At 41.7% G+C, this 24,199-nt stretch overlaps 2 protein-coding genes across 11 annotated transcripts; both read left to right on the forward strand.

Moving 5' to 3' along the window:
* Positions 1-1,859: 1,859 nt before the first annotated feature.
* Positions 1,860-18,692, forward strand: mtmr1b (myotubularin related protein 1b). 9 transcript variants are annotated; one of them, XM_081719111.1, is made up of 17 exons: positions 1,861-2,162; positions 2,448-2,553; positions 3,700-3,765; positions 5,249-5,324; positions 5,839-5,933; positions 6,074-6,181; positions 6,347-6,448; positions 6,866-6,949; positions 7,400-7,549; positions 7,890-8,078; positions 11,112-11,297; positions 11,502-11,708; positions 12,138-12,230; positions 12,387-12,500; positions 13,544-13,720; positions 17,209-17,446; positions 17,835-18,692. In XM_081719111.1, the coding sequence occupies exons 1-16, from the start codon at positions 2,026-2,028 to the stop codon at positions 17,356-17,358; spliced, it is 2,040 nt and encodes a 679-aa protein (XP_081575237.1). In that variant the 5' UTR covers positions 1,861-2,025; the 3' UTR covers positions 17,359-17,446; positions 17,835-18,692. The 9 variants fall into 9 exon arrangements, with proteins under 9 accessions (XP_081575232.1, XP_081575237.1, XP_081575229.1 ...); XM_081719106.1 differs by lacking the exon at positions 3,700-3,765 and having other exon boundaries at positions 1,860-2,162; positions 12,449-12,500; XM_081719103.1 differs by lacking the exon at positions 3,700-3,765.
* A 326-nt stretch (positions 18,693-19,018) lies between these two features.
* hmgb3b (high mobility group box 3b) lies at positions 19,019-22,776 on the forward strand. Of its 2 annotated transcripts, none has more exons than XM_027030521.3 (5): positions 19,019-19,160; positions 20,794-21,052; positions 21,149-21,288; positions 21,407-21,581; positions 21,827-22,776. In XM_027030521.3, the coding sequence occupies exons 2-5, from the start codon at positions 20,903-20,905 to the stop codon at positions 21,968-21,970; spliced, it is 609 nt and encodes a 202-aa protein (XP_026886322.1). In that variant the 5' UTR covers positions 19,019-19,160; positions 20,794-20,902; the 3' UTR covers positions 21,971-22,776. The 2 variants fall into 2 exon arrangements, with proteins under 2 accessions (XP_026886322.1, XP_026886323.1); XM_027030522.3 differs by having other exon boundaries at positions 19,034-19,160; positions 20,855-21,052.
* Positions 22,777-24,199: the final 1,423 nt, after the last annotated feature.

The following is a 24,199-nucleotide window of genomic DNA, read 5'->3' on the forward strand; positions in this document are numbered from 1 at the left end:
TGTAGAGGGAGGAGGCTTTGGGACGTACAGACAGAAGCACTGTGCCTGGAACCAGAGGCTAGTTCGCTCCTGACCCTCGTACGGCGCTTCACGTGGTCCAGGAGCTCAGGGTGTCCTCGGCAGAAGGAGCTGTTATGGAACACTAGTTTCTGTGGAAAGATGAGGAAATGACGAGTCGTTTGCCTGCTTGATGGCTTGACCTGCTATAAAGATTTAATTAATGTTAAGTGGATATTTACCTTGGATGTAGATTCCCTCGCAACGTTGGAGGTATTACACACGCGGCCCATCTTCTTGAACCCGTACAGATTGAGTTGGCGCAGGACGTTGTTCATATTAGTCGTTAGGAAAATCTTAGAATCTCCCTCCTTCCTGAGAATTTCGTTCACGAATAGCTCAGCTTCAATAACGACACACATCCCCTGCGCGTCCCATCCGATAGATTTGTAGGTCTCGTTCTCCACGATGTGCCACAGCTTCCGCGGAAACGAGAGCCCGGCGAAGTTAAGCTCGAACGGAGCCTCGCCGTCTCCTAGAACTTCCACGCGCGGCTTTTTGATAACCGATTTCTGGGCAAGCACCTGAAATGCCTTTTCCTCCAAATCAATGCGAAGCTCTCCGTCGCTAGCTTCGTCAATGTTGTGAAGAGTCAGAGCGCAAGGGGAAGCCGATCGGGAAAATGTACGTTTTCGGACGCAGTGCCCTGAGTGGCCGAAGTTTCAGCGCCGTGGCACACGTCTGTTTCTGGTTCACCGTGGCTGGCCATAGTATTTGCTTTTCTTTCCGTTAAATCGCTCATTGTTTAGCGTTATACGTCAATGTAGTCTTAAACGTTGATCAGACTGAACTGATATCGTAGATTTCTATGTGTTTGTAGAGTTCTGCTCTGTCATATTATAAGAGTTCTATAATGGAACACTGGGTTGGCATGGTTATAACACCGTTCCACTATACTTTGGCCCCGAATATACCAACCCCATCAAGCTGACGTCTCACTTTAGACAAGTTCCAAATGTGGTTATTTAATGTAGTGGTTTCGTCCCAGTAAGCTGGTTCCTGGGCCTAATACTTAAATCTTTAAAGTAATAGGAGTCCATTCGTGAAATGAAAATGAATTAAAATCTGCGATCAGTCATTTAATTGCTTTAAAGATGTATCTGTAAAATCGGGGAAGTTAAATCTGAGTGTAGGCCACTGGTTAGTTTGGCTCCAGTTGCACTGTCAAGTCGAGGCAAGTTAAATGTGTATATATATGGCGCTTTTTACAACAGTTGTTGTCACAAGGCAGCTCTACAAATGTCCGAGTCCAAGCCCCCAGTGAGCAACTCAAGGGTGACAGTGGCAAGGAAAAACTCCCCTAAGAGCGTGAGGAAGAAACTTTGAGAAAAACCAAGACTCAAAGGGGGAGCCCGTCCTCCTCTGGCCGACAACGGGCATTACAATAGTAATAATATAAACAATAAGGAGCAGAATTAAGTAGTGAACGAGAAAAAAAACAACTTAAAATTAAAAAAACAAGCGATTAATGTCTAGTCCGGTTTTCTATAAGCTCCAAATGTGGTTATTTAATGTAGTGGTTTTGTCATGAAATGAAAATGAATTAAAATCTGTGCTTAGTCATTTAATTGCTTTTAAGCGTTATCTACAAAGGCGTGGAAGTTAAATCTGTATGCCACTGGTTATTTTGTCTCCAGTTGCATTGTTGTTAGGTAGCCTACTATTCAGAATTCTGAACATTTATATATTTCAACATAACAACATCCAGCCACCAATTTTATTCTCACCGCCACTAAAATTTGAATTCCTGAAAGTTACATGTCGTGCTTCAAGTTGCATCTTGGGTAATGGCGTTTTCAGTGCTTCAGACGGTGACGTCGGCGAAAGGCTGTGTCAGATTTTGGATACGTTAGGAGAACCATCCGAATCTGAAGTACATTAGTTCGAAAGAGTAGTGAGACTGTAAAAGCGCAACACAGTGCAAAATACATTCCTTTGATCGGGAAAGAAAAAAACAAACACTGAGAGATGGCTATGGATAAACACTCGAATATTGGATTCCACAACTTAGACACCGTTCCGTGTCAGACGAATGCGAACAGAAAACTGTCGCGGACTCTGGGGACTACTGCGTCTCGACCGTCGAGCACGGAAACGCTAGACAGGTGAGTGTTTATTTTACTTCACCATCAAGCCAGCGAAGAACTATCATGTTCTTCTAGTAAATAGTCTTTAAGTCATTCTTGTGTCGTGCGTCCTTTCCCCTGGTATCTGATGTCTTGCATATCCCCACGTTTGCGCTACGTGTGATACATGCGAGTGCTCTGGGGTGTTTTTGTGGATTCATTTTAAATGAGTTTAAGTCAAACAATCAATGTGTTTCTTTTTTGTTATTGTAATGATACAGAACTGGCGTGTCAGCGTCTTTTGAAAGTTTCTCTTTATTTCAGTCCTACAGGTGCCCATGTGGAATGGTGCAAACAGTTAATTGCAGCTACAATCTCAAGTCAAATATCAGGACCCATAGTATCAGAATCCATCTCTCGAGACTACAAGGTATGCGTGTTTGTGTGTTTTTGTGGTAACGGGGAGGGTTCATTACCAGCAGTGTGTTTTCTTAGGAAAATCATTATGGACGCTTCAAAAGCTTTAAAGTGCACTGCAATATCAGGTTGTCGCTTTCAGTGTTTGACAATTGGTCATAGTATAAGTAATTATGGGAGCCGTTGCAAAAAGTATCAAAAACATTACTGAAATACAGAAGTAACATTCGCTTAGTAACGTCTGTAGCAAGGAGAAGTGCAGTGAAACTAGGGCATTTCTACAACCTTATTGTAGAATCAGAACTGTTTTCACTTTCTCATTAGGCTACTGCTTAACCCTCCTTTGAAATGAATTTCTATACTCTTATACATGAGACCGCATAGTTCAGCTACTCCAGAGAGGACAGGTTCCTGGCTCCTGAAGCTCTTGTGTAAACAACATGTGCCTCTTATGTGGACTCATTCACTCACACACAAAAATGCAGATTTATGACCCCTAGTCCCATCCTGAACCTCTCCAGCAGATGTGCGTGGGCTTATCTGGAAGGTTCCGCAGAGTATGATGCAACTTGTCCCTTGATGCTAGCTCTTTGTGCTCTGATGTGCACATGTTATGGACTCTTAATGCTAGGTTTTAAAAGAAATGATATGAGTCATAGTTATAACTGAAAAAAACATAATCTTTCTGCAAGACACACCCTCCACCCCAACCCCAAAAGCTAAACACACTTCACATCTAAATCTTGCCATGTACGCCTTTGGTACTTGTGCTTTAATCATGTGGTCTGGACGTGCATGTGAGCAATGGGATTGCTTTAAGAACAATCGTCTCTGCAGTATTTTTGCTGTAAAGTCTGGTAAGAGAAACCAGCGTCTCCTATGCCACATTTCCATTCCATATGACCCCAGGTGCATTACATATGACCCCAGAAGGGCAGGAATTCAACTGGAAAGTCTGCCATTTTACTTCTGGTTTCTCATTGTGTGCTTCCACTGTGATGCGACAGTCATGTGCGCCCGCCTGAATGGCCCGCACTGTCCTTGGGATGGTGTCAGGGCGGCCACTGCTGTAAGGTCACCAGCCTGGTTTCTGTAACTCCCTCTCTCCCCCTTCCCTTCCGCCCCAACCTCTCTTCTTCCTATGACTATGACTTCCTAGGACTATGATGTTGACGTTAAAGGATTTCTCTTGGACAGTGATCCTCAGCACACAGCCTCATCCTTGGCAAGTTTCTGTGTGTTTGTTGAAGTATTCCCCCATGCCTCACAGACATGACTAAAGCCTACTTTATTTTGTGAGTGCTCCATGGCTCGTTGTATGGTTGAATACCACTTTGAACGTTGTTTACTGTACAACAGTGAAAGACAAGCTTCAGGGGGTTTTGACACTGCAGGATAAACTGAATGAGGGGACAGGCAGAAGGCTAAACAGATACACAAGGCAAACAGGCAAGAAGACAGCTTGGCATAGAGAGAATCATAAAAACAAGAATTAGAACTGATGGAAAGATTCAGTTGGATGACTGATGAAAACATTAATTGTCTACAGTGTAGCATTTAGGGAGTTTATTATCCCTTTAAGAATCAGAAAGACCACGGATTTATCATAAACACAAAAAACTAGATCGTCTACCATCTGTCATGCACCTCTCTGTTACCATAGCGATAATAATCAGAGCCTCAAGGCAGCATTGCGTGCTGAGCTGAGATGACGTGTCGTGCCGCGTTCCACATTCCACCGGTCTGCCCCACAGGTCTGCCCCGCTGAGCCAACAGGCTCCATTCTCCTCAGTCTTCTTCGCCCAGCAATGCCTCTACACAGCTCCCTCACCGTGGGCGGAGCCATCCCTCCATTCCCCCTGGCTCATCTGCCGACACTCTGCCAAGTCTCCAGGGTGTGGCCTTCCGAGTCTCTCAGGATCAGCGTGCTGTACCGTGCACCAGTCTCCCATGAACACGCGTTCACTATGTCCAGAGAAGCAAAATTCTGGCCAGAAATATGAGCCTGTCCTTTGCAGATGTTCCTGCCACCGATTTCTAGCCTTTAGCTCGCAGCTGTCACAGTTGGGATGATGGCTTACTCTGTTGCTGACTCCTGCAAAATCACCAGCAGAATTACAGCCAGTGGTTTTCACTATTTATTTTTGAGCCCAGGACACGGGGCAAGATATTGTCCGCAGGCTGTAATGGGAGCGGACGAGAAGGAAAGAAAGCCTTCTGCCATGCACCCAGTATGCAGCCAGTAATTTCGCCAGCCATTCATATTTTTGCAAGCTTCAAGAGTCTATTAGGAGCTGTTTCTAGATTCATGCAGGGTGTTTGTGTGTTGTGCTGTCACTGTAATTACTTTGAGAATGCTTCCTCGTTGTCCCAACCCATAGTCGACTAACTGCTGTTATTTTCTTACACGTGCTGACTTGCCTGTTTTAAACATCTGTTGTTTTAAGTCTGGTCTTTTAACTCATAAAACAAGAAAGCTTGAAAGCTTGTCCAAGAAAACCTAAAGCAAACTGACTTGTGCACCAGTGGCTGCTTTTGAAATTTAAATGTGTGTGTGTGTGTATATGTGTGTGTATACGTGTGTGTGTGTGTGTGTGTGTGTGTGTATGTGTATGTGTATGTGTGTGTGTGTGTGTGTGTGTGTGTGTGAGAGAGAGAGAGCGATAGGGAGTTTGTGATGAGCTTAACAATGTGTCTGTCTGTGCAAGGCACTGAGGGAATGTAACAAGCTAGCACAGTTGGAGGAGGCTCCACGCATACCTGGCGAGACCATCAAAGCCATAGGTGAGAGAATTATATCTGTGACTTCACCCCGGCCCCTGTCGTTCTGTTACATGTCCAATCACTTCTATGTCAGCCTTGTAAAAATACCTTAGTACAACATTTCTCAAACCAGATTCACTCTGTGTGGATTTGTTTCATGACCAGTCTGCCACTTGCATGTGAATATTTTTTCCACTCTTTTCAGTTTCTTTTCATTTTGACTCAAATGTGTGGTTGAGCCATGTTGTTAACAGTTCTGATTTGTTCGAATGCACGGCTAAAGTAAAAAATGTGGTGCATTTCCTGTAAAAACACATGGACCTACTAAGCCTACTAAGCGCCACATCAGAGATTTATTAAACCACTTGAAACAGCATAATTTCATGACTGCCAAGTTTCTAGTTTTAGATCAAACAAACTATTATTAGATCCCATCCCAGTTAAAATATTGTTGTACATACTGGCACAGATAGAATAAGGATAATGGTTTGTCCAGCCTTGTTTGTATAATCGAGGCCTGCCTTTCTCTCCATAGCCAAAGATGTCATGTACATATGTCCTTTCTCTGGAGCTGTGAGTGGCACCCTGACCATCACTGACTACAAGCTTTACTTCAAGAGCCTCGCTCGGGTAGGCCGGAACGTTCCATCTTCCTGTTCGTACATAGCACCTGTGGGAGTGGTCTCCTGGGCCGAGTACTGATAAGTGGAATGTAGAGGACATGGTTTTAACATGGTGTGGTCAACCTGCTGTTCGGGTGGTTCCGGTAGGATCCTCCGTTTGTTTTGGATGTGAACCTGGGAGCTATCAGCAGGTTGGAGACTATCGTGGTGCAAAGTCATGGAGAAAACACACGAGGCCTAGAGATAGTCTGCAAAGTAAGGGGAGGTCTCCTATCTATCTCTCTCTCTCTGTCTGTCTGTCTAACTAATTAACTAACTCACTCACTCTGTCTCTCTTTCTCATAAATATCTCATTATAATAGTTTAAGTTAAAGTGCGTCATTCAAACCCTCTAAATTTAGTGGTCTCTTCCACTTCAAGGACTTGAGAAACCCAAGGTTTGCCTATAAAAAGCAGGAACAGAGCAAGCTGGAGATCCTTGAGATGTTGTCCAAGTATGCCTTCCCCCTCTCTCACGACTTGGTACGACCAAACGCAACTGCCATGAACCTGTGGTCCTGCTTTAAAGAGACTAAACCGTAGAGCATAATATACTGTTACTTTAAAAAGAGCGTCTTTCAGTAACCAAACAGGAAGTTCAGAACAATTTAAATAAATGTTAACTTTACACATTTTTCAACACTTAAGACTGAATTTACACCCATACAGTTGATTTGAATATCCTGCATAAAATGCTAAACTTGTCTATTTCTTCAAACATATGCGGTTCACAAATAAGCTACCTTGCTTACATTTTTTTCTTGGTTGTATTGCTTGTTGGCTTTGAAACAACTTTACCTGCTGTTCCAGTCTTATGTCAGTGCAGTGTCATGCAGTTAATAGGGTGCACAGTATGTGAATTGCCTTCCTAATTCTGACTCGTTTGGGATTGGCCTGCAGCCTCTCTTTGCCTACAAGTACCAGGAGAAGTTCCCAAAAGATGGCTGGAAGGTCTATGATCCTATAAGTGAATACAAGAGACAGGTGATAAGCTTTCGCAAAGCCTTTCACAACTTAACAACAACCGAAAAAGATGCATTAATATTGTGATGGATTTATTTGCACTGTTTCCTGTCTGAAAACAACTCTGAACATGTGGAGGGGCCCAGTGTATGAAAGACTAGACCTAGAGATAAAAAAGAAACATGCAAGTCATACATATGTATATTTACTACTGCTTATAATGATATTTTACACTGGTTTACTTTGGTTCATGCATGCATGTGATTTCCTTTGATTGTGAATAGTTTCATGTTTGAAAACTTGGTTGTAAAACGTTATTTTTTTAGAAAATGAGATCCTTCCAAACGAGTCTGTTTAGACACACATCCTACTGAAGTGTGAGCTAAGTGAAGTGTGCTTGTACAGTTCAGAGTAGTAGTAAAGACTCCTGGATTATGTGCGTGTGTGTGCGTGCGTGTGTGGTTCACACAGGGCCTGCCCAATGAGAGCTGGCTCATCAGTAAGATCAACAGCAGTTATGATGTGTGCGACACGTACCCAGCCGTGCTGGTGGTGCCGGCGAACATCGGCGAGGACGAGCTCCGGAGGGTGGCTGCCTTCAGGGCCAAACGCCGCTTCCCCGTGAGAACCCAGACATCAGTCTGCACTTTCCCACCGAGTCACCGCGGTCTCTGCTTGGTTTGCTAAGCAATAAACATCTTGCAATAAACAATAGTACATTTTTCCAAGTATCCATATTTTCCCTAACCTCCAAAATCTCTCTCTGCAAAACACATTACTTTGCTATTGTTAGTGTTATTGTTTGTAGTTATGACTGTGTAACAACAAACAACATTCATAATAATATTTTAGCTGAGTTGTTAAATAATACTGTCCTCACGCCTTTCTGAAATCAGGCAGAACAATGGTAATGGCGGTCAGTGTTTCCCCACTGTCGGCTAACATGCCTTCACTGACTCAGGTGCTGTCATGGATTCATCCTGAGAGTCAGGCGGCTATAGTGCGCTGCGGACAGCCTCAGGTCGGCCCCTCCGACCACCGCTGCAGAGAGGACGAGCGTTACCTCCAGACCATCCTGGATGCCAGCGCCCAGTCTCACAAGCTCTGCATCTTTGATGCACGGCAAAGCAGTGTGGCCGACACCAACAAAGTAAGAAAAGTCATTTTTTCCTTTCATCTTGGCATTTGATTTACTTTTGGTAAGTCAAGTGTCTCAGAGAAGTTATGTTTATGAACTAGTAATCTATTTTTTGGTACTACTTAAACTCAAGGAAGCTGGAGTATAGCATTTAGTTTGTGTGATGACCCACAGTCAAAGTTAATCTGTCTGTGACATTTTCTCTAGCTGTATGAAATTAAATGTTCTCAGTCTTGAAATGAAGGACACATGATGATGAAGAGTCAAGCAGGTTTGCAGGATCCATGAACACGCAATAGCAGTCAGAACACAATCCAATAGTAGCGTCACAGGCAGAAAACAAAACAAAATAAAGTCTTAACAACATAAGATGCAGAACTTTAGAACTTCAAGCTGAGCTAGGTATCTTTCTTACCTTTTCCTAGCTGCGTGTAAAGGAACTTTACATAATATCAGTCTAGACAAGCAAATCCCAGATAAACCACATTAATCCAAAATCAGACAAACCAAATAAACCTCTTTGTCTAGACTAACCTTAAAAAAATAAATCTCATACCACGTACAATACATAAAAATAACTGTGGTAGTATGTACATTTCCTAATAAAATTATAATGGTTCCTTAACATAAATGGTATTTCAGAACAAAAACCTTTGCACAGCATAAGATCTATATGTGTCCAATGTTGTAAGTGCATGAAAGGCAGTAAATATGAAAGCTGTTACTGTGTAAGAAAGGGGCCACAAATTGTTTTCATAATTCCACAGTCAGAGTTATGGGTGATTTTTACAGTTCTTTTATAAATTAGTAGGGACCTTAAATACTTGCATGACATGAAGCAAATTGGAAACTTCTTTTTTTTTTTTACTTTCAAACCACAAAAACCTTTACTGCCTATTTGACGTATTCATGCAGAGAGATGGTGATGGGTTTGAGCATTTAGTGAGAAGTAATTTTATGCCGGTGGTGTCTCTTAAGGACTTCGCCATCTCTGCCATGGTTGTGGTTTTTCCTCTGGGTAACTGTGTGATGTGGCAGGGTTTCAGTAGTACCGAACAAGCCACAATAAAGACTCTCATGGGTGATGCTGAGTCCACTCAGGTAGTGAAACCCAGCCTAGCTTATGTTTCTATCTTGATTCTGGCTCTGGTCCTGCAGTGGGCATGAAACTGGATCAGGATCAGTATGTGGTGTCAGAGGAAACGGCAGGTAGGGGTTCCCTCTATCTCCAAGAAGGAAACCCATTTGTCTTGATCACATGGGAGGAAACATTTGATTACAAGACAGTGACATGATGTGACATGCCTTGTGTAAATTTGTTGTAGTCTACAGTGTAGGCTCACATAGCCAATTATTATTAGGTTATCAAATACTTTATTATTATTATTATTATTATTATTATTATTATTATTATTATTATTCTAACTATTATTAACCATATTGGAGAAAGTATATTGTATACAAGTATGTTGTGAAATAAAGCCTTGAATTGGAAGAATGGGCTCACTACAGTACAGGAGCCAGGGTAGAGATGACCAGTGTGCTCAAAAATTAACAATTTGAGATCTACTCTAACCCATTATTTAAAAATCTGTGGAATGTTAATACTTACAACTGCTTGGAGGCCTGTTCTGGCAGAAGGCTCCACCAGAACCTGAAACTAGAAACTGAAAAGTAGCAGCAGTCAATCACAAAGAATGGTACCACTACAAGAAAATCGGTTTGTAAAGTTGCATCTAAGATATGTCGTTGAGTGTCCCTGAACTAACACTGGCAAAAGGTTGAATGTACATGTGTGATTGATTACAAAAACCAACCTCTTATGTAGGCCCTTGTGTGCTGAGGTCAAAAGACCTTCCTCCAGACATGCTTTGAGCAACAGGTCGCAAATGTTTCAACTGAGCCTCTTTGAGTGGTGGTAGTGCTCCCACACCTTTTTTTTATCGGACCTCTGCCTTTTCTCCGTTGGCTATAACAGATTTCTACTGGCAATATCAGTGGTCTGCTGGCTATAACAGTGGTCTGCTGGCTATAACAGAGGACTAGTGGCTATAAAGTTTATTAGCTTACTGGATGAAGGTCCAGTATGCACAAATTTGGAAACTTGTATGTATTAATGCCTTTAGATGTTGGTTTAAAATAGACATTATTAAATACTGGCAGTATTGGGAAATCTGAAAAAATACTGTTTTGTGCTTATAAACCTTCACTAAGTAGTTACACATTACCTGTTTGAACTGTATTTTAATATTACATTTTCAGTTTCTGTCAAGTCTGTTTTGCGCCTCTTGGGTTACACCTGCATGCACACACACACACCCACAAACACACACACAGCATCTACATTACATATTACATTACATCTACATTACATATTACATTACGTCTGCGTCTGGGGGCATTAATTCATGGCACATATCTTCATATTTTCATTAGGGTGATAATGACCCTCAGAAGATAATGAAATGGAAACAGATATATGTGTGTGTGTGTGTGTGTGTGTGTGTGTATGTGTGTGTGTGTGTGTATATGTATATATACATACATACATACACACATTCTTTTGCTGTCTGTTTAAATATATGCTCATATTTTCCATAAGCAGTCATTAATATTTCTAACTCCAAAAAAGAAGATTGAGCGTTTTTTGTCCTGTTGCCATGGTGAATCATGTTACCTGTGTTCCATTGCTGAGGGCTTTTTATCCCATTATGCATGCACTTTATTGAACTAATCACCTGTTCTAAGGCCAAACTCTGAGGTTTGACACCTCAGAGTTATTCAACTCAGAGTTCAGGCTTAGACTCAGAGTTTGTTGAACCTGCTTTCTGAAATCAGGACAATGACTTGGCACATTGTTTTCCACACATCAAAAGCTCATATTATAACCTCAGTATTTGTGTCAAGATACAAAATATCATATATGAACATCATTTGAGGCAGGTTGGAATTTGTGCCAAAATGAAAGCATAAATGAGATCTCGACCATTATTACTGCTGCTTAATGCTGTAGAACACTTACATCCAGTTTCTTGTTTCCTGCAGGCCAAAGACGGAGGCTATGAGAACGAGAATTTCTACCCTAACGCTGAGCTGAACTTTCTGGAGATTCCCAATATCCACGTGATGAGGGAGTCCCTGCGCAAGCTGAAGGAGGTGGTCTACCCGACCATCGATGAGCAGCACTGGCTGTCTGCTGTGGATGCTACACACTGGCTCGAATACATCAGGGTAAGGAGTAAGCCTGTTCACCACCCTTGGCACACGCTTGAAGGCCAGTGCACCCAAACGGATCCTGCTTTCTGCACCATCTTCAGCTGTCCGATCCTAATATGCAGTGTTGGGCGTGCCGGCCTACACTGTGTGTTACGATTCTGCCGGAGCGTCTCGGGCTTTATGAGTGAACTGACCCGCTAAATGTCCTGCATTCCGCAGCTGCTGCTGGCCGGTGCAGTGCGGATCGCCGACCGGGTGGAGGCTGGGAAGAGCTCGGTGGTGGTGCACTGCAGTGATGGCTGGGACCGCACGGCTCAGCTCACCTCGCTGGCCATGCTGATGCTGGATGCGCACTACCGCTCGCTCAGGGGGTTCCAGATGCTGCTGGAGAAGGAGTGGCTCAGTTTCGGCCATCGCTTCGCCTCGGTGAGAACGCCCGCCAACACCCACCCACCCCCGTTCTGCCCCCCCCTCCCCGGCACACAACCGAAAAGAGACTCTGACAGGTGTGATGGCACTAATAGTATTCAACATGAGGGGTGATGGCAGTTAGTGCTGGGTAAATAACTCCTTGCTGCAACACATCGTAGATTGTTGGTGGCGACATTAGGAGCTTATTCTGGCTAAGTATTCCTAAATATGAAAAAGTAATTGACTGGAGTTGTGCAGGATTTCCTGATGTGTGATTTATGAACTACATACATTTACATATTATGTTATAAACTAATGAAAGGAGCATGAGCATCTAGCTTTATCAGACATTTTAGCATAAAACATACTACTGTGATTTTTGATGCTTGATACTCTTTACCCATAATTACTCTAATTCTGTGTGGAAACACCCCCCCCCCCCAGCGTGTGGGACACGGCGATGAGAACCACGCTAACTCTGAGCGCTCACCTCTGTTTGTGCAGTTCATAGACTGTGTTTGGCAAATGAGCAGACAGGTGAGTCCCGTTGCCTCCCATAGAGGGTGAACAGGCCTCTGCTAATGTCAACTAATCATTAGCATTTAACATTAAATTTCCTTTTCACTCTGGTGTGCTGGAATGATACGTGAACCTCTGCAGATGAGGTCGGCTCACCGTGTTCTCACTTCACAGTTTCCCTCAGCGTTTGAGTTCAATGAGCTGTTTCTCATTATGGTGCTGGACCATCTTTACAGCTGCCTGTTCGGGACGTTCCTCTACAACAGCGAGCAGGAGCGTGTCTCAAAGGTAAGGCAGCGCTCGTGCAAACACTTGCTGGATAAAACAAAAGGGTTGTGCAGTCTGACCAGGAGTGTAATACAGGGCACTTACGCATGCATTCTGTGAAAAACCACCGTGACCGATTTGTGAGCCACAATAGCAATGCCAGCACACAAGCTTGTGGAACCCTAATGGAAGGCACATTCCCCTAGGAATTTCCAAGCACTGGACCCAAAATCTTTCATTATGTAAACAGCTGAATCGGGGGACTTTTTTAGCCATTTTCTAATATAGTTTAACTTGTCAAATGAAGTAGCTGAAAGAAGACTCAGTGGATACCTAATGCAAACTAATCCTACCACACAAAACTCTGACAGTGGCTGCAAAAAAAACCCAACATCAGGTTGTTAATTCTCAGCCAGCTGTGGCAGAGCTTCTGCAAATGCAGCTGAACTTCTCCACTGGTTACTGGGTGCAGTTTCTAGTCCTGCTATGGCCTTCCAAGGCCAGTGGAGCATGAGCGTATAGTTGGCTGGTCCCCCACTGGCTGGGAGAGACCCCAGTGCGCTCACTGGGGCTCAGGTCTGGTTCTCTGTAACCTCGCTGAGCTCCAGTGCTGTTTTGCTGATTTATCCAGGACAGAAATCGACCGTTCTTTCCAACACCTGTTATTTTCACTCGCTGAGTGACAGCAGTTTGGAAACATTTGGTGATAGTTTTGCCTGGACGATTTCCTGGATTTAGTTGACTGTTGTATTTAATCTCACTATCTGTAGGGAGCTTCCACTGAAATCCCTTTTGGCCAAAGACTAAGTGTTCATTAGGGCCTGGATTTGTTTTCACTTCTTGTCTACTGTTTAGAGAGAAACAGGGACTTGAAAACTTCAGGAGGCACATACGCTGTGTATATGCATGTATGTGAAAGCTCCCTTTATATTGTTAACGTACGACCTCCCTTCCACAACAGCAATACCCTGATGTGTGTCAGTGTTCATTTACATAGCTTACACTTACAAAGTCCCTACTCACTACTCGTTAAGCAAAGAAACCCATTTTGTACGTCTCTTCAGGAGGTATACAGCAAGACAGTGTCGCTGTGGTCATACATAAACAGTCAGGCAGAGGACTTCATCAACCCGCTCTACGTGAATTACGAGCACTACGTCCTGTACCCAGTGGCCAGCCTCAGGTGTCTGGAGCTCTGGGTGAGCTACTACGCGCGCTGGAACCCCCGCATGAGGCCCCAGGTTTGTACAGCATGGCCGCCTCATCAGACAGTAAAAACTGGAGACTAAAATTTCTTTGCACAATACTATCTAAATTTATCTGTTTACGATGCGTTTTGCATAAAAAAAGGGTCCTGTGTGAAGAGTATGAAACACTTTCCTTAGTTCAAGGTTAAAGTAAACTGAGTATTCTCTTTCTCTCTATTGGAATGAATGTTATGATTTAAAACATCCGCTTTTCTTTTAAAATAAACTGGTTTCACCTCCTAGAGCTTCAGAAACAATTTTACAATTTAGTAGTGCACAGCTGAACAAAGTAGTGCACAGCTGAACGAGATTGCGTTTCTCCAAACTCCGATGTGCAAATATACAGTATACATAAAGTTAAGTGCACAAGACAAGACATTAGTCAGCATAGACAAGACATAGTATAAATACACAAATATATAAAAAATATATATAGTTCAAGTATATATATGTGTGTGTGTGTGTGTGTGTGTGTGTGTGTGTGTGTGTGTGTATATATATATATATATATATATATATATATATATATATATATATATATATATATATATATATATTGCACATAGGATTAAAATACTGCACATTGTATATAGAAACTATTGACACTGATCCAGTGATTATTGCACAGTGTAACCGGTATTGTAAGCTTAGCACTGGAAAATGTTGATAAGGTGCTCACAGAGAGAACATTAAAATTATTGCACAAAGCAGCTATATATGAAGATGGAGGTGTGGGTTATAAATAGTGATCAAAATAGTTCTATATTTCTAGGTATAAAGTAAAATAAAACAAATGTGGTGTGTATTGTTAAAGGGGGTTGAGTAGTCTAATGGCCTGTGAGAAGAAGCTCTTGTTAAGTCTGGCACCGCATGCAGTGGTAATGTTTACCAGAGGGCAGAAGGCTGAACAGGCCATGGTCAGGATGGGCGGGATCCTTGACCATCTTGGAGGCTCTGCTGAGGCAGCATGACAGGTATAGACCATGTACGGATGGAAGTGAGGTTCTGATGATTTTCTCTGTTGTCCTCACCACTCTCTGGAGAGATTTCTGGTCTGAGACGGTGCAGCTGCCATACCAGACTGGGAGGCTGCGGGTCAGAACGCTCCCTATGGTGCCTCTACAGAACATCGTGAGGATAGGAGAGGGAAGGTTTGCTCTTCTCTTCCTTCGCAGGAAGTGAAGGCGCTGCTGTGCCTTTTTGATGAGGGAAGTGGTGTGTATAGTCCATGTCAGATCATCTGTTATGTGCACCCCTAGAAACTTGATGCTTCTCACTAAAGCTACGGCAGTACCATGGATTGCGAGTGGTGTATGTACCGTGTGCTTCCTCCTGAAGTTGACAATAATTTCCTTTGTCTTGTTGACTTTCAGTGACAGGTTGTTATTGTCACACCAGACGACGAGTTGGTTCACTTCCTCTTTGTATGCCAAGTCATCGTCGTTGCTGATGAGGCCCACTACCGTGGTATCATCTGCAAACTTGATGATGATTCGAGTTGTACTTGGCACAACAGTCATGAGTCATCAGGGTGAACAACAGAGGGCTTAGCACACATTCCTGGGGAACTCCTGTGTTCATGATGATGGTTTCAGAGGTGTTTACTCCAACTCGTACTGTCTGTGGTCTGTCTGAGAGGAGGTCCAATAACCAGTTGCACAATGGGGTGTCAATGCCTAATGGGCAGAGTTGCTTTACCAAGTGTATGACTGTGTTGAAGGCGGAGCTGAAGTCAATGAAAAGCATCCGCACATAACTGTTCTTATTCACCAGATGGGTCAGGTTTCAGTGAAGCGCTGCTGATATGGCATCATCAGTGGAGTGGTTAGGGCGGTATGCAAACTGGAGTGGGTCAAGCGTTGCAAGAAGTCTTGACATTATGTGGTCTTTTGCCAGTCTTTCGAAGCACTTCATCATGATAGGAGTGAGTGCTACGGGGCGGTAGTCCTTGAATGTTAATGCTGGTGACTTCTTGGGCAGTGGTACAGCAGTAGTTGCCTTGAAGCACTGAGGAACAATGGCTTGGCTCAGTGAGGTGTTATAGATGTCTGTGAGGACGTACGCCAGTTGGTCAGCACACTCCTTGAACACATTCCCTGGTATGTTGTCAGGACCTGCAGCTTTCCTAGGGTTGACCCTGCGTAGGGTCCTCCGGACATCAGCTGAGTCAAGACCGAGTACTTCATCATCCTTCCTGAAGGTTGCTTTTGTTATTGTGGTAGTGTTTGCCTCCTCAAACCAGCTGAAGTAGGTGCTGAATATGTTGAGGAAGTCAGTGTCATCATCACTGGGCATGGTTTGTTGTCCGTGATCAATTGGATGCCTTGCCACAAGCGCCTGGACTTTTTTGAGTCAGTGAAGTGACTTTGGATTTTCTGTCCATACGCACGCTTTGCTGCTCTCACGCCCTGGTTCAAGTTGGCTCTAGCAGATCTTAGAGCATCTTTGTCCCAAAACTTGAATGCAGCATTACACGTTCTTAGAAGCGTATGCACCTCTCTGATGAGCCAGGGTTTTTGGTTGGCACATGTGATATTTTTCATAATGGTCACGTCTTCCACACACTTGGATATGAATCCCATCACAGACTCGGCATACTCCACTAAAAGGATGTGCTGATTGACATTGGAAGCCTCTTTGAACACATTCCAGTCAGTGCATTCAAAACAGTCCTGTAGTGCTGAGACTGCTCCCTCTGGCCAGATCCTTATTTGCTTTGCAGCTGAGCAAGCAAAGTGCTTCCACTTGCTATAAGCCATGATGGTAATTAAACACACACACACACACACACACACATTATATATATATATAATGTGTGTGTGTGTGTGTGTATGTGTATATATGTATACACACACGTGTGTGTGTGTGTGTGTGTGTGTGTGTGTGTGTGTGTGTGTGCGTGCGCGCGTGTGTATGTGTGTATGTGTATGTGCGCATGCATGTGGGTATGTGTATGTGTGGGTGCGTGCGTAGGTGTGTGTATATGCATGTATGGGTGTGCGTGTGTGTGCATGTGGGTGTGGGTGCGTGCGTGCGTTTGTGTGTGTATGTGTGGGTGTGTGCATGTGCATGTGGGTGTGGGTGCATGTGTTTGTGTGGGTGTGCGTGTATGTGTGGGTATGTGCGTGAATGTGTGCATGTGTGTGTGTGTATGTGTGGGTGTGTGTGTGGGTGTGTATGTGTGCGTGTATGTGTGGGTGTGCATGTGTGAGTGTGCATGCTTATGTATGTGTGGGTATGTGCGTGAATGTGTGCATGTGTGCGTGCATGGGTGTGTGTGTGTATGTGTGCGTGGGTGTGGGTGTGTGTGTGTGTGTGTGTGTGTGCACATGTGTATGTGTGTGCACGTGTGTATGTGTATGTGTGGGTGTGCACGTGTGTATGTGTGTGTGTGTGTGTGTGTGTGTGTGTGTGTGTGTGTGAAGGTGTGTGTATGCATCTTTCTCTTTTTTAAATGTCTGTTTGCCTCTTGTTCCCTCCAGGTGCCGGTTCACCAGAACCTGAAGGAACTGTTAGTTATGAGGGCAGAGTTGCAGCGAAGAGTGGAAGAGCTACAACGAGAAGCCTCTTCATCTCACACACTCTCCTCATCCTCAGATCTCGGGGGAACTGCTATGCATACCACTGTATGATAGTCTTCCACCAAGAACATTAGTGAAACAAGCCAGTAAAACTGTTTAATGGATTTCACACTCACGCACATGTTTACTAAACTTTTAGGTAAACACATTTACTGTAGTTACACTTCCTTGAGTCATTATAATGTGGTTAAAAGCGACACCTAGTGGCAGTGAAATGGAGGCTGGTTTGAAAGTTCGTCACGTTAAAAGTACACAGACAGTTTTAAATTATATAGCACTTTAGTGCTTTTCATAATGATAGGGACAATAGTAATAACAACAATGTTGCCTCAACCATTACACTGAAACTAACACTGTGTTCAGAAACTAGGAAATTCATAAGCGTCAAATCTTCAAAACCATTCCATATGTGTTGCTGTTTTAATGGAAAATTCCACTTGGTGTATTTCAGAAATTATTACACGGTGTACATACACTTTAAAATTCAAATTCTTATTTATAGGTTTGTTTTGCTTTGTTTTTTTTAGACCTGAAGACAAAATCGACGTTTTTACTGCAAAGGTTGTCCGCTGCGTAAACGAGGCCAGCGATTGACTGCGTGTCGTTTGAAATAGGAGTGCGCCACACGGGCGTTCCTGCTGTTCGCAAAACTATATGATAAAGTGATGGATGATCAATATCATGTTGGATTATCAATAACGTGATCTGAAGTGTAAAGCAACACTCTCTACGCTCTAACGCTCTGCACTGGTTATAGGATTCTGAAGAGGGGACTGTGGACTAGTGTTATAAGCTTCTTTATATATATATATATATATATAAAATTGAAGTTATATTTTGTAAGATTTATGAATATTGGGACTTCTCGACGGTTTAGTTTATTCCATTTTATATGTAAAAAAATATATAGCGATTACGTAATGTTTAAATTACAGTGCAGTTTGACAACTGGGATAAAATTATTTGCATATGTGCCTTTTGAAAACCTGTAATATGAAAAGCTGTAATATGCCATACATATTTTTTTTCTTTCATTTAGCCTAGGCTTTAAATTATATAAAGGTTTGTATATTTTAAATATTTGTTTACTTTAGCAGTTTAGCAGTGTTTTTCCAGCACCATTGGTTGTAAAACAACTCTTAATTAATTGCTTTGTAATTTTCCTTTCATTGTCTTGATTTAAGGAAATATGGTTTCTATCAACATAATCATTCTTTGGTAAAAGCAAAGATAATAATGATCAACTGAATCAGTTGTTTAAACCAATAATTAAAATGTGTTAAACGTATTTACTATATGTATGATCATAGTATGCCAGTATCTTAAAAATTGACAGAAATATTTGCATAAACGTTTCTTTGAAATAAAAAATTGTAGCTGTTTAAGTGCTTACATCCAATTTCAATAAGTCAATGCCAAAGAAACCATCATAAATCATCATAGATCGTTACCATCTCTCAGCGTTTAACATCATTACTTGTACCGTATGTAGCAGTTTGTATTGATTCATTCAGTTAAGTGAATATGTCGCCGCCCCTAGTGCTTTGTTAAGCGTAGACTCTCACAGACCTTTAAACTTATGTTTACCAATGTTCTGACAGACGTTCCCGCGTCGTATTTAAATGATGGGTTGTGGCTTTTTTGTTCTTGACCAATAGTATTAGGATAACCATGAACATGTATGTTCCTGTATCCAATCCTTAGTTGTGGAGGTTGTTTTAAACGTGTACTGGGACTGACCAATCAGGCCGGTCTCGTAGTGAGCTAGCGCGAGGCTGTGTAGTCTTCTATTGAGAGGAAGCGTGAAGCCATAGTGCGACTACCGAGAAGATACGCTTGGGCAAACAATATCGGTGGGTAGCGACGCAAAACACTACTTAAAGCTACTTATTTCAACCTCAGTGTTGTATTTCTGCATTGTGTTCGGTGTTTAATAGTTTATTTCGTCTTTAAATGTTGTGTCGAATGTATGCTTTATATTTCTATATTTACACAGTTAAATTACATTTTATTTGAATGCACCGCTTGTATACCTTTATACTGTGTGTTGTGTTATTTAATGGCATATGTTCTCTTTTGATTAAACTAAGACGTGTCGTATAGTGACCGTGTTTTTAAAATGGCTGGCGCTGTAAAATCTGCCCTACGCAAAGTATGGCCCCCACACATTTTTATAAAATAATTTAAAAAGTTCTTTGTCTAGCCATGTCTTGTACGCAGCAAAACCACCCCATCGTATTGTATATTTTACTTAATTTCCTCTTTAAGAGCAGCACGCTATTAAAACGCGATTGACAGCCGATGCCAGTCATGGCTGGTTTACTCTGCCTTTGTTATAAATGGGCTTGCATGGGGCCGTACTGGTGAAACTTTGGGAAAACTGAGTCTAGGTACTTTTTACACCGCGCTTAATGTAATGAATCCTGAAATAGCCAACATTTAATAAATCACCCTGGCACGCAGAATACCCGATGACCTTCATATACAATGCGTGTGTATGCGAAAGGGTGTGAAAGGCTTTGTTAGCCATTCCCTAAGCCTTCTTCCGAGCGCGCTGGAGAGGCCATTTTAATGAATGGAGTCCTATTCAAAAGAACGGCAAAGGCTGGCTGTTGTAACCTCATGTCGGTGCTGGTATAGAAGGCATGGGTTGCGTTAAAAGTATTGGTACGTTATTTTGACGGTCTGCATATTGTGAAAATAAGAAATATACAGCTGTACATTAAATTTAAATGTCGGTTTCTGTCATGACATTGCATTTCACAAAATGGAAGATGAATAATTCCCGTAGTGTCTCCCTGTCATTCTGTTTTCAGGCGCGTGGCATTTTAGTTTGTTAAATCACTCACTTTTAGCTTTGCAGATAACTTTTACCTTTTTGAGGACTTACGTTGTGTGTGTGTGTTTTATTTATTTATTTGTGTGTGTATGTAATAATATATATATATATATATCACACATGCATACATAATGCATATAAATAAATAAAACGCATGTATTCTATGTATTATATTTTTTTATATATATATTGTGTGTATGTATGTGTATATACATACACATTTTATTTGTGTGTATATACACACATATATACATAATACATATAAATAAATAAAACACATGTATTCTATTTATATATATTGTGTGTGTGTGTGTGTATATACATACACATTTTATTTGTGTGTATATATACACATTTTATTTGTGTGTATATATACACATTTTATTTGTGTGTATATATACACACTTTATTTGTGTGTGTATATACATACATACATAATACATATACATAAATAAAACATGTATTCTATTTTTATATATATATTGTGTATGTGTGTATATACATACACACACTGTGTGTGTGTGTGTGTGTGTGTGTGTGTGTATATATATATATATATATATATATATATATATATATATATATATATATATATATTAATTATACACATGTATTATAAATATGTATGCATTTTATGTCATTTCCAGCCACTAAGGGGTGTGATTTCTGCCTTGAGTACTACTGATATTTAAGAACACACCTTTTTAGGAGTGGGGATATTTCAGTGCTGCAAGTGGAAGTCCTCCAGCCTCCAAGATGGCAAAAGGTGACCCAGCAAAGCCGAAGGGCAAAATGTCTGCTTATGCTTACTTTGTAAAGACCTGCCGTGAGGAGCACAACAAGAAGAACCCTGGTATCCCGGTGAATTTTTCAGAGTTCTCCAAGAAATGCTCAGAAAGATGGAAGGTGAGTGTATTGCCTCTAAACAAGGTTCTAAGTGCTAACTGCATTCTTCAAGTGTGTAAACATTTTCATCTATAATCCCTCTGCTATTTATTGCAGGTTATGTCTCCAAAAGAGAAAACTAAATTTGATGAAATGGCTAAGCAGGATAAGGCTCGCTATGACCAAGAAATGATGAACTACAACCCAGGCAAAAGGGGCCGTAAGAAGAAGGACCCCAATGCCCCTAGGAGGCCACCGTATGTTTCTTCTAGCTAGCCTTTTGGATATAGGATTTATAATTAAAGTTTTGAATATGCATACACTTTAAATATTTTGTGGAATTAGAGTGCTTAATTGAGCTCTTTACCTTCGAAGGTCGGGTTTTTTCCTGTTCTGTGCTGAGCACAGACCAAGCATCAAGTCCCAAAGCCCCAGCATGAGCATTGGTGATGTAGCCAAGAAGCTCGGCGAAATGTGGAACAATCTCTCCGATTCAGAGAAGCAGCCCTTCCTTTCAAAGGCTACCAAACTCAAGGACAAGTATCAGAAGGTGAGGTTTGCTGTCACTTGTACTTCTCTCTTTCTGTAGCACACCAGGGTCAGCTTCCAGTGTCCATTTATCCTTATGTGAGGGTGACTGGGTAGTCTCATTGATCTCATTTTGTTTACTAGTTCAAGACTTTCTTTATTGCTATGCCAGTGTTTAAAGCTTCATTGCCCGCCTGTGGCTCGAGGTGGCCGATCGGCATCTCTTTTGGAGGCGTGGAATGATCCGAACATTCTTCCCTCTTTCAGGACATGGCGGACTACAGGCGTAAGGGCAAAACTGGCGGCGGGGCGTCTGCAGGCAAATCCAAACCCAAGGACGATGACGACGATGATGATGACGAAGACGAGGACGAGGAAGATGATGATGAAGACGAGGAGGAGGATGACTAATGGACTTTGTATCCCTAATCTGATAACAGAGGAGCTGCAGTCATCACTGCCAGTGTGAATTCATATAAGGTCTGAAACCTGCTAATAACCAGGCCATACATTTGGCACCTACGGAGAGGCCCAACCTTAAGACTACTCTCTCCAAATGCTGGTTTTGCCTGTGCTCCCCCAAACTTCTGTTAAGTGTTTTGCAAAAAAAAAAAAAGGGGGGGGGGGGGTGAAATGTTCCCGCTGTACAGCAATAAGCATCTGGTAGCATAAGCATACATGTTTTAAAGCTGTAAGGTTGTGTTCCCATATGGCTCTTAACTTAGAAACTACATTTTATTTTTCTATTCTCCCAGCTTCAAATTGCACAATTCAAGACTGGGGGGATGAGAGGGTAATGTTTTTTCAGTTCTTGGTTAGGAATCAACTGGAGGTTTCCAATGTATAATGCATTGAAGGATATTTGTTTAGACTTAACGTTTTGTATAATATTTGGTAAATACGTTCAACTTGTGTGCAGGACATTTTGGCTTTAACCAGAAGAACATGATCATAGCTTTGCTGGATAAAGCCCTTATCTGTGCCGCCGCCCCCCCCCCCCTTTTTTTTTCTTTTTTTTCCTTTTTTTTTTTTTTTTTAAAGCGCATAGATAACACTGTGATTTAAAATGACATTTTTAGATCTAGTGTGATGTGACCTTTTTATGTAAAAATGTCAAATGTGTGTGATTGGTGTGTTTGGACTATAATGGCATATGCTTATTGATCATTTGATGCTGGTGTATGAATATTTATGGGAATAAACTGTCAACAATGGTGCATCTTGGTCTGGGTCATTCATTTAGCAAAAGCCACTGTAATGAACAGAAACTGGTTATGACTGCACACAAGAGCAGCTTATTGCTGTGTCTTGTGATACTGCAATAAACCACAAGGTGACAGATCTTCAGCAGGGGTGCTAGAACGAGCAGATATGCAAATATGTTGCAACAAGTGTGGACAGTGTGAGACTGCCACTTAAGTTGCTAACTTTTAAACACTTAATTTATCTAGATGCATTAGTTAACCTCGTTGAGAGAAGCATATTGGTCTCTTAAAGTTATAGTATCGCATTGCTCAAATGTGTAAACCATGAGGCACCTCAAGACTTTGGCACTACTGATGAATTTAAGTGATCCAATTAAACAACTTCCTAACTTTGACATTAACACACCATGACTGACTTGTGGCTTGCTCTGTACACCACAAAGACAACCTGCATTCTGCAGCTGCTGGAAGCTGCAGCCTTTTTACTTCTAAACTCTGGTTTTTGGGTCTCACAATTGTACAAAGCATGAGCATTTTATTCACTTTATGAACTATCAGTAAATTATCTTGATTTGCACAAATGGAGTCTGATTGATTGATTGATTGTCCAAAGCCCTGCCACTGGATGGACATCTTGGTTAACACATAGAGGACACTGCTGGGTTGGAAAAAATGCTGCATTTCTTGTCACATTCAAAACAGCATCTCACATCTACTGTTGTACCTCTTTCAATAGTTTCCAGAATATTCCTTGTCCCTTCCTCTTCACATAGTGTCTGTGCCTCTTGTTTCAAGCCACAAAGATCTATATGCAACCTTTTATCTGTCTCTTCGTTTTACTGAAAGGGTCCAGGGGAAATCACTTGAGAGTCATAGCTTTCATCTGGCCCGTTCATTTCAAGGAAATATCTGGCATATCTAATACTTTGAATATGCAGTGTATATCATATTTGTATCATAGGAAACCCTTACAAGAATTTTGAACATTATGCACCAGGGACCATATACTTTTCAAATATCTCCAGATATCAAATTCAGAAACCTGTGCTATATGTGCTGATAATCTCTTGGGAAGATCCTTTTTTATATGTATTGCTTTCATTTAATCAGAAGAGAACACCTGACTTGGATTAAAAATCTCTTTCAAACAAATGCAATGATCTTGAGGAACAAGATTTTGAGGTTTTGAAATTCCAGTGGGGCAGCACTTAAAAAACTTAAAAGCTTGTTTTCCTAACTGTGTATGTTCTGCAGGACTCTTGGGAAAAGACATATTTTGAGAGTATAGCTCATCATTATACATGTCTGTCTGACAAGTAAGATCACTATATATGAAGTTAGTAAACAAAGAATACAGGTATAAATTAAAATGTACCAACTGATAGGTCTGCTTGCAGGACAGAGGCCAGAGTTACTTTGTCATAGAGAATATAGT

The sequence above is a fragment of the Electrophorus electricus genome, chromosome 8 (assembly GCF_041902795.1).
Source record: "Electrophorus electricus isolate QZ-2024a chromosome 8, ASM4190279v1, whole genome shotgun sequence".
NCBI classification, from domain to species: Eukaryota; Metazoa; Chordata; class Actinopteri; order Gymnotiformes; family Gymnotidae; genus Electrophorus; species Electrophorus electricus.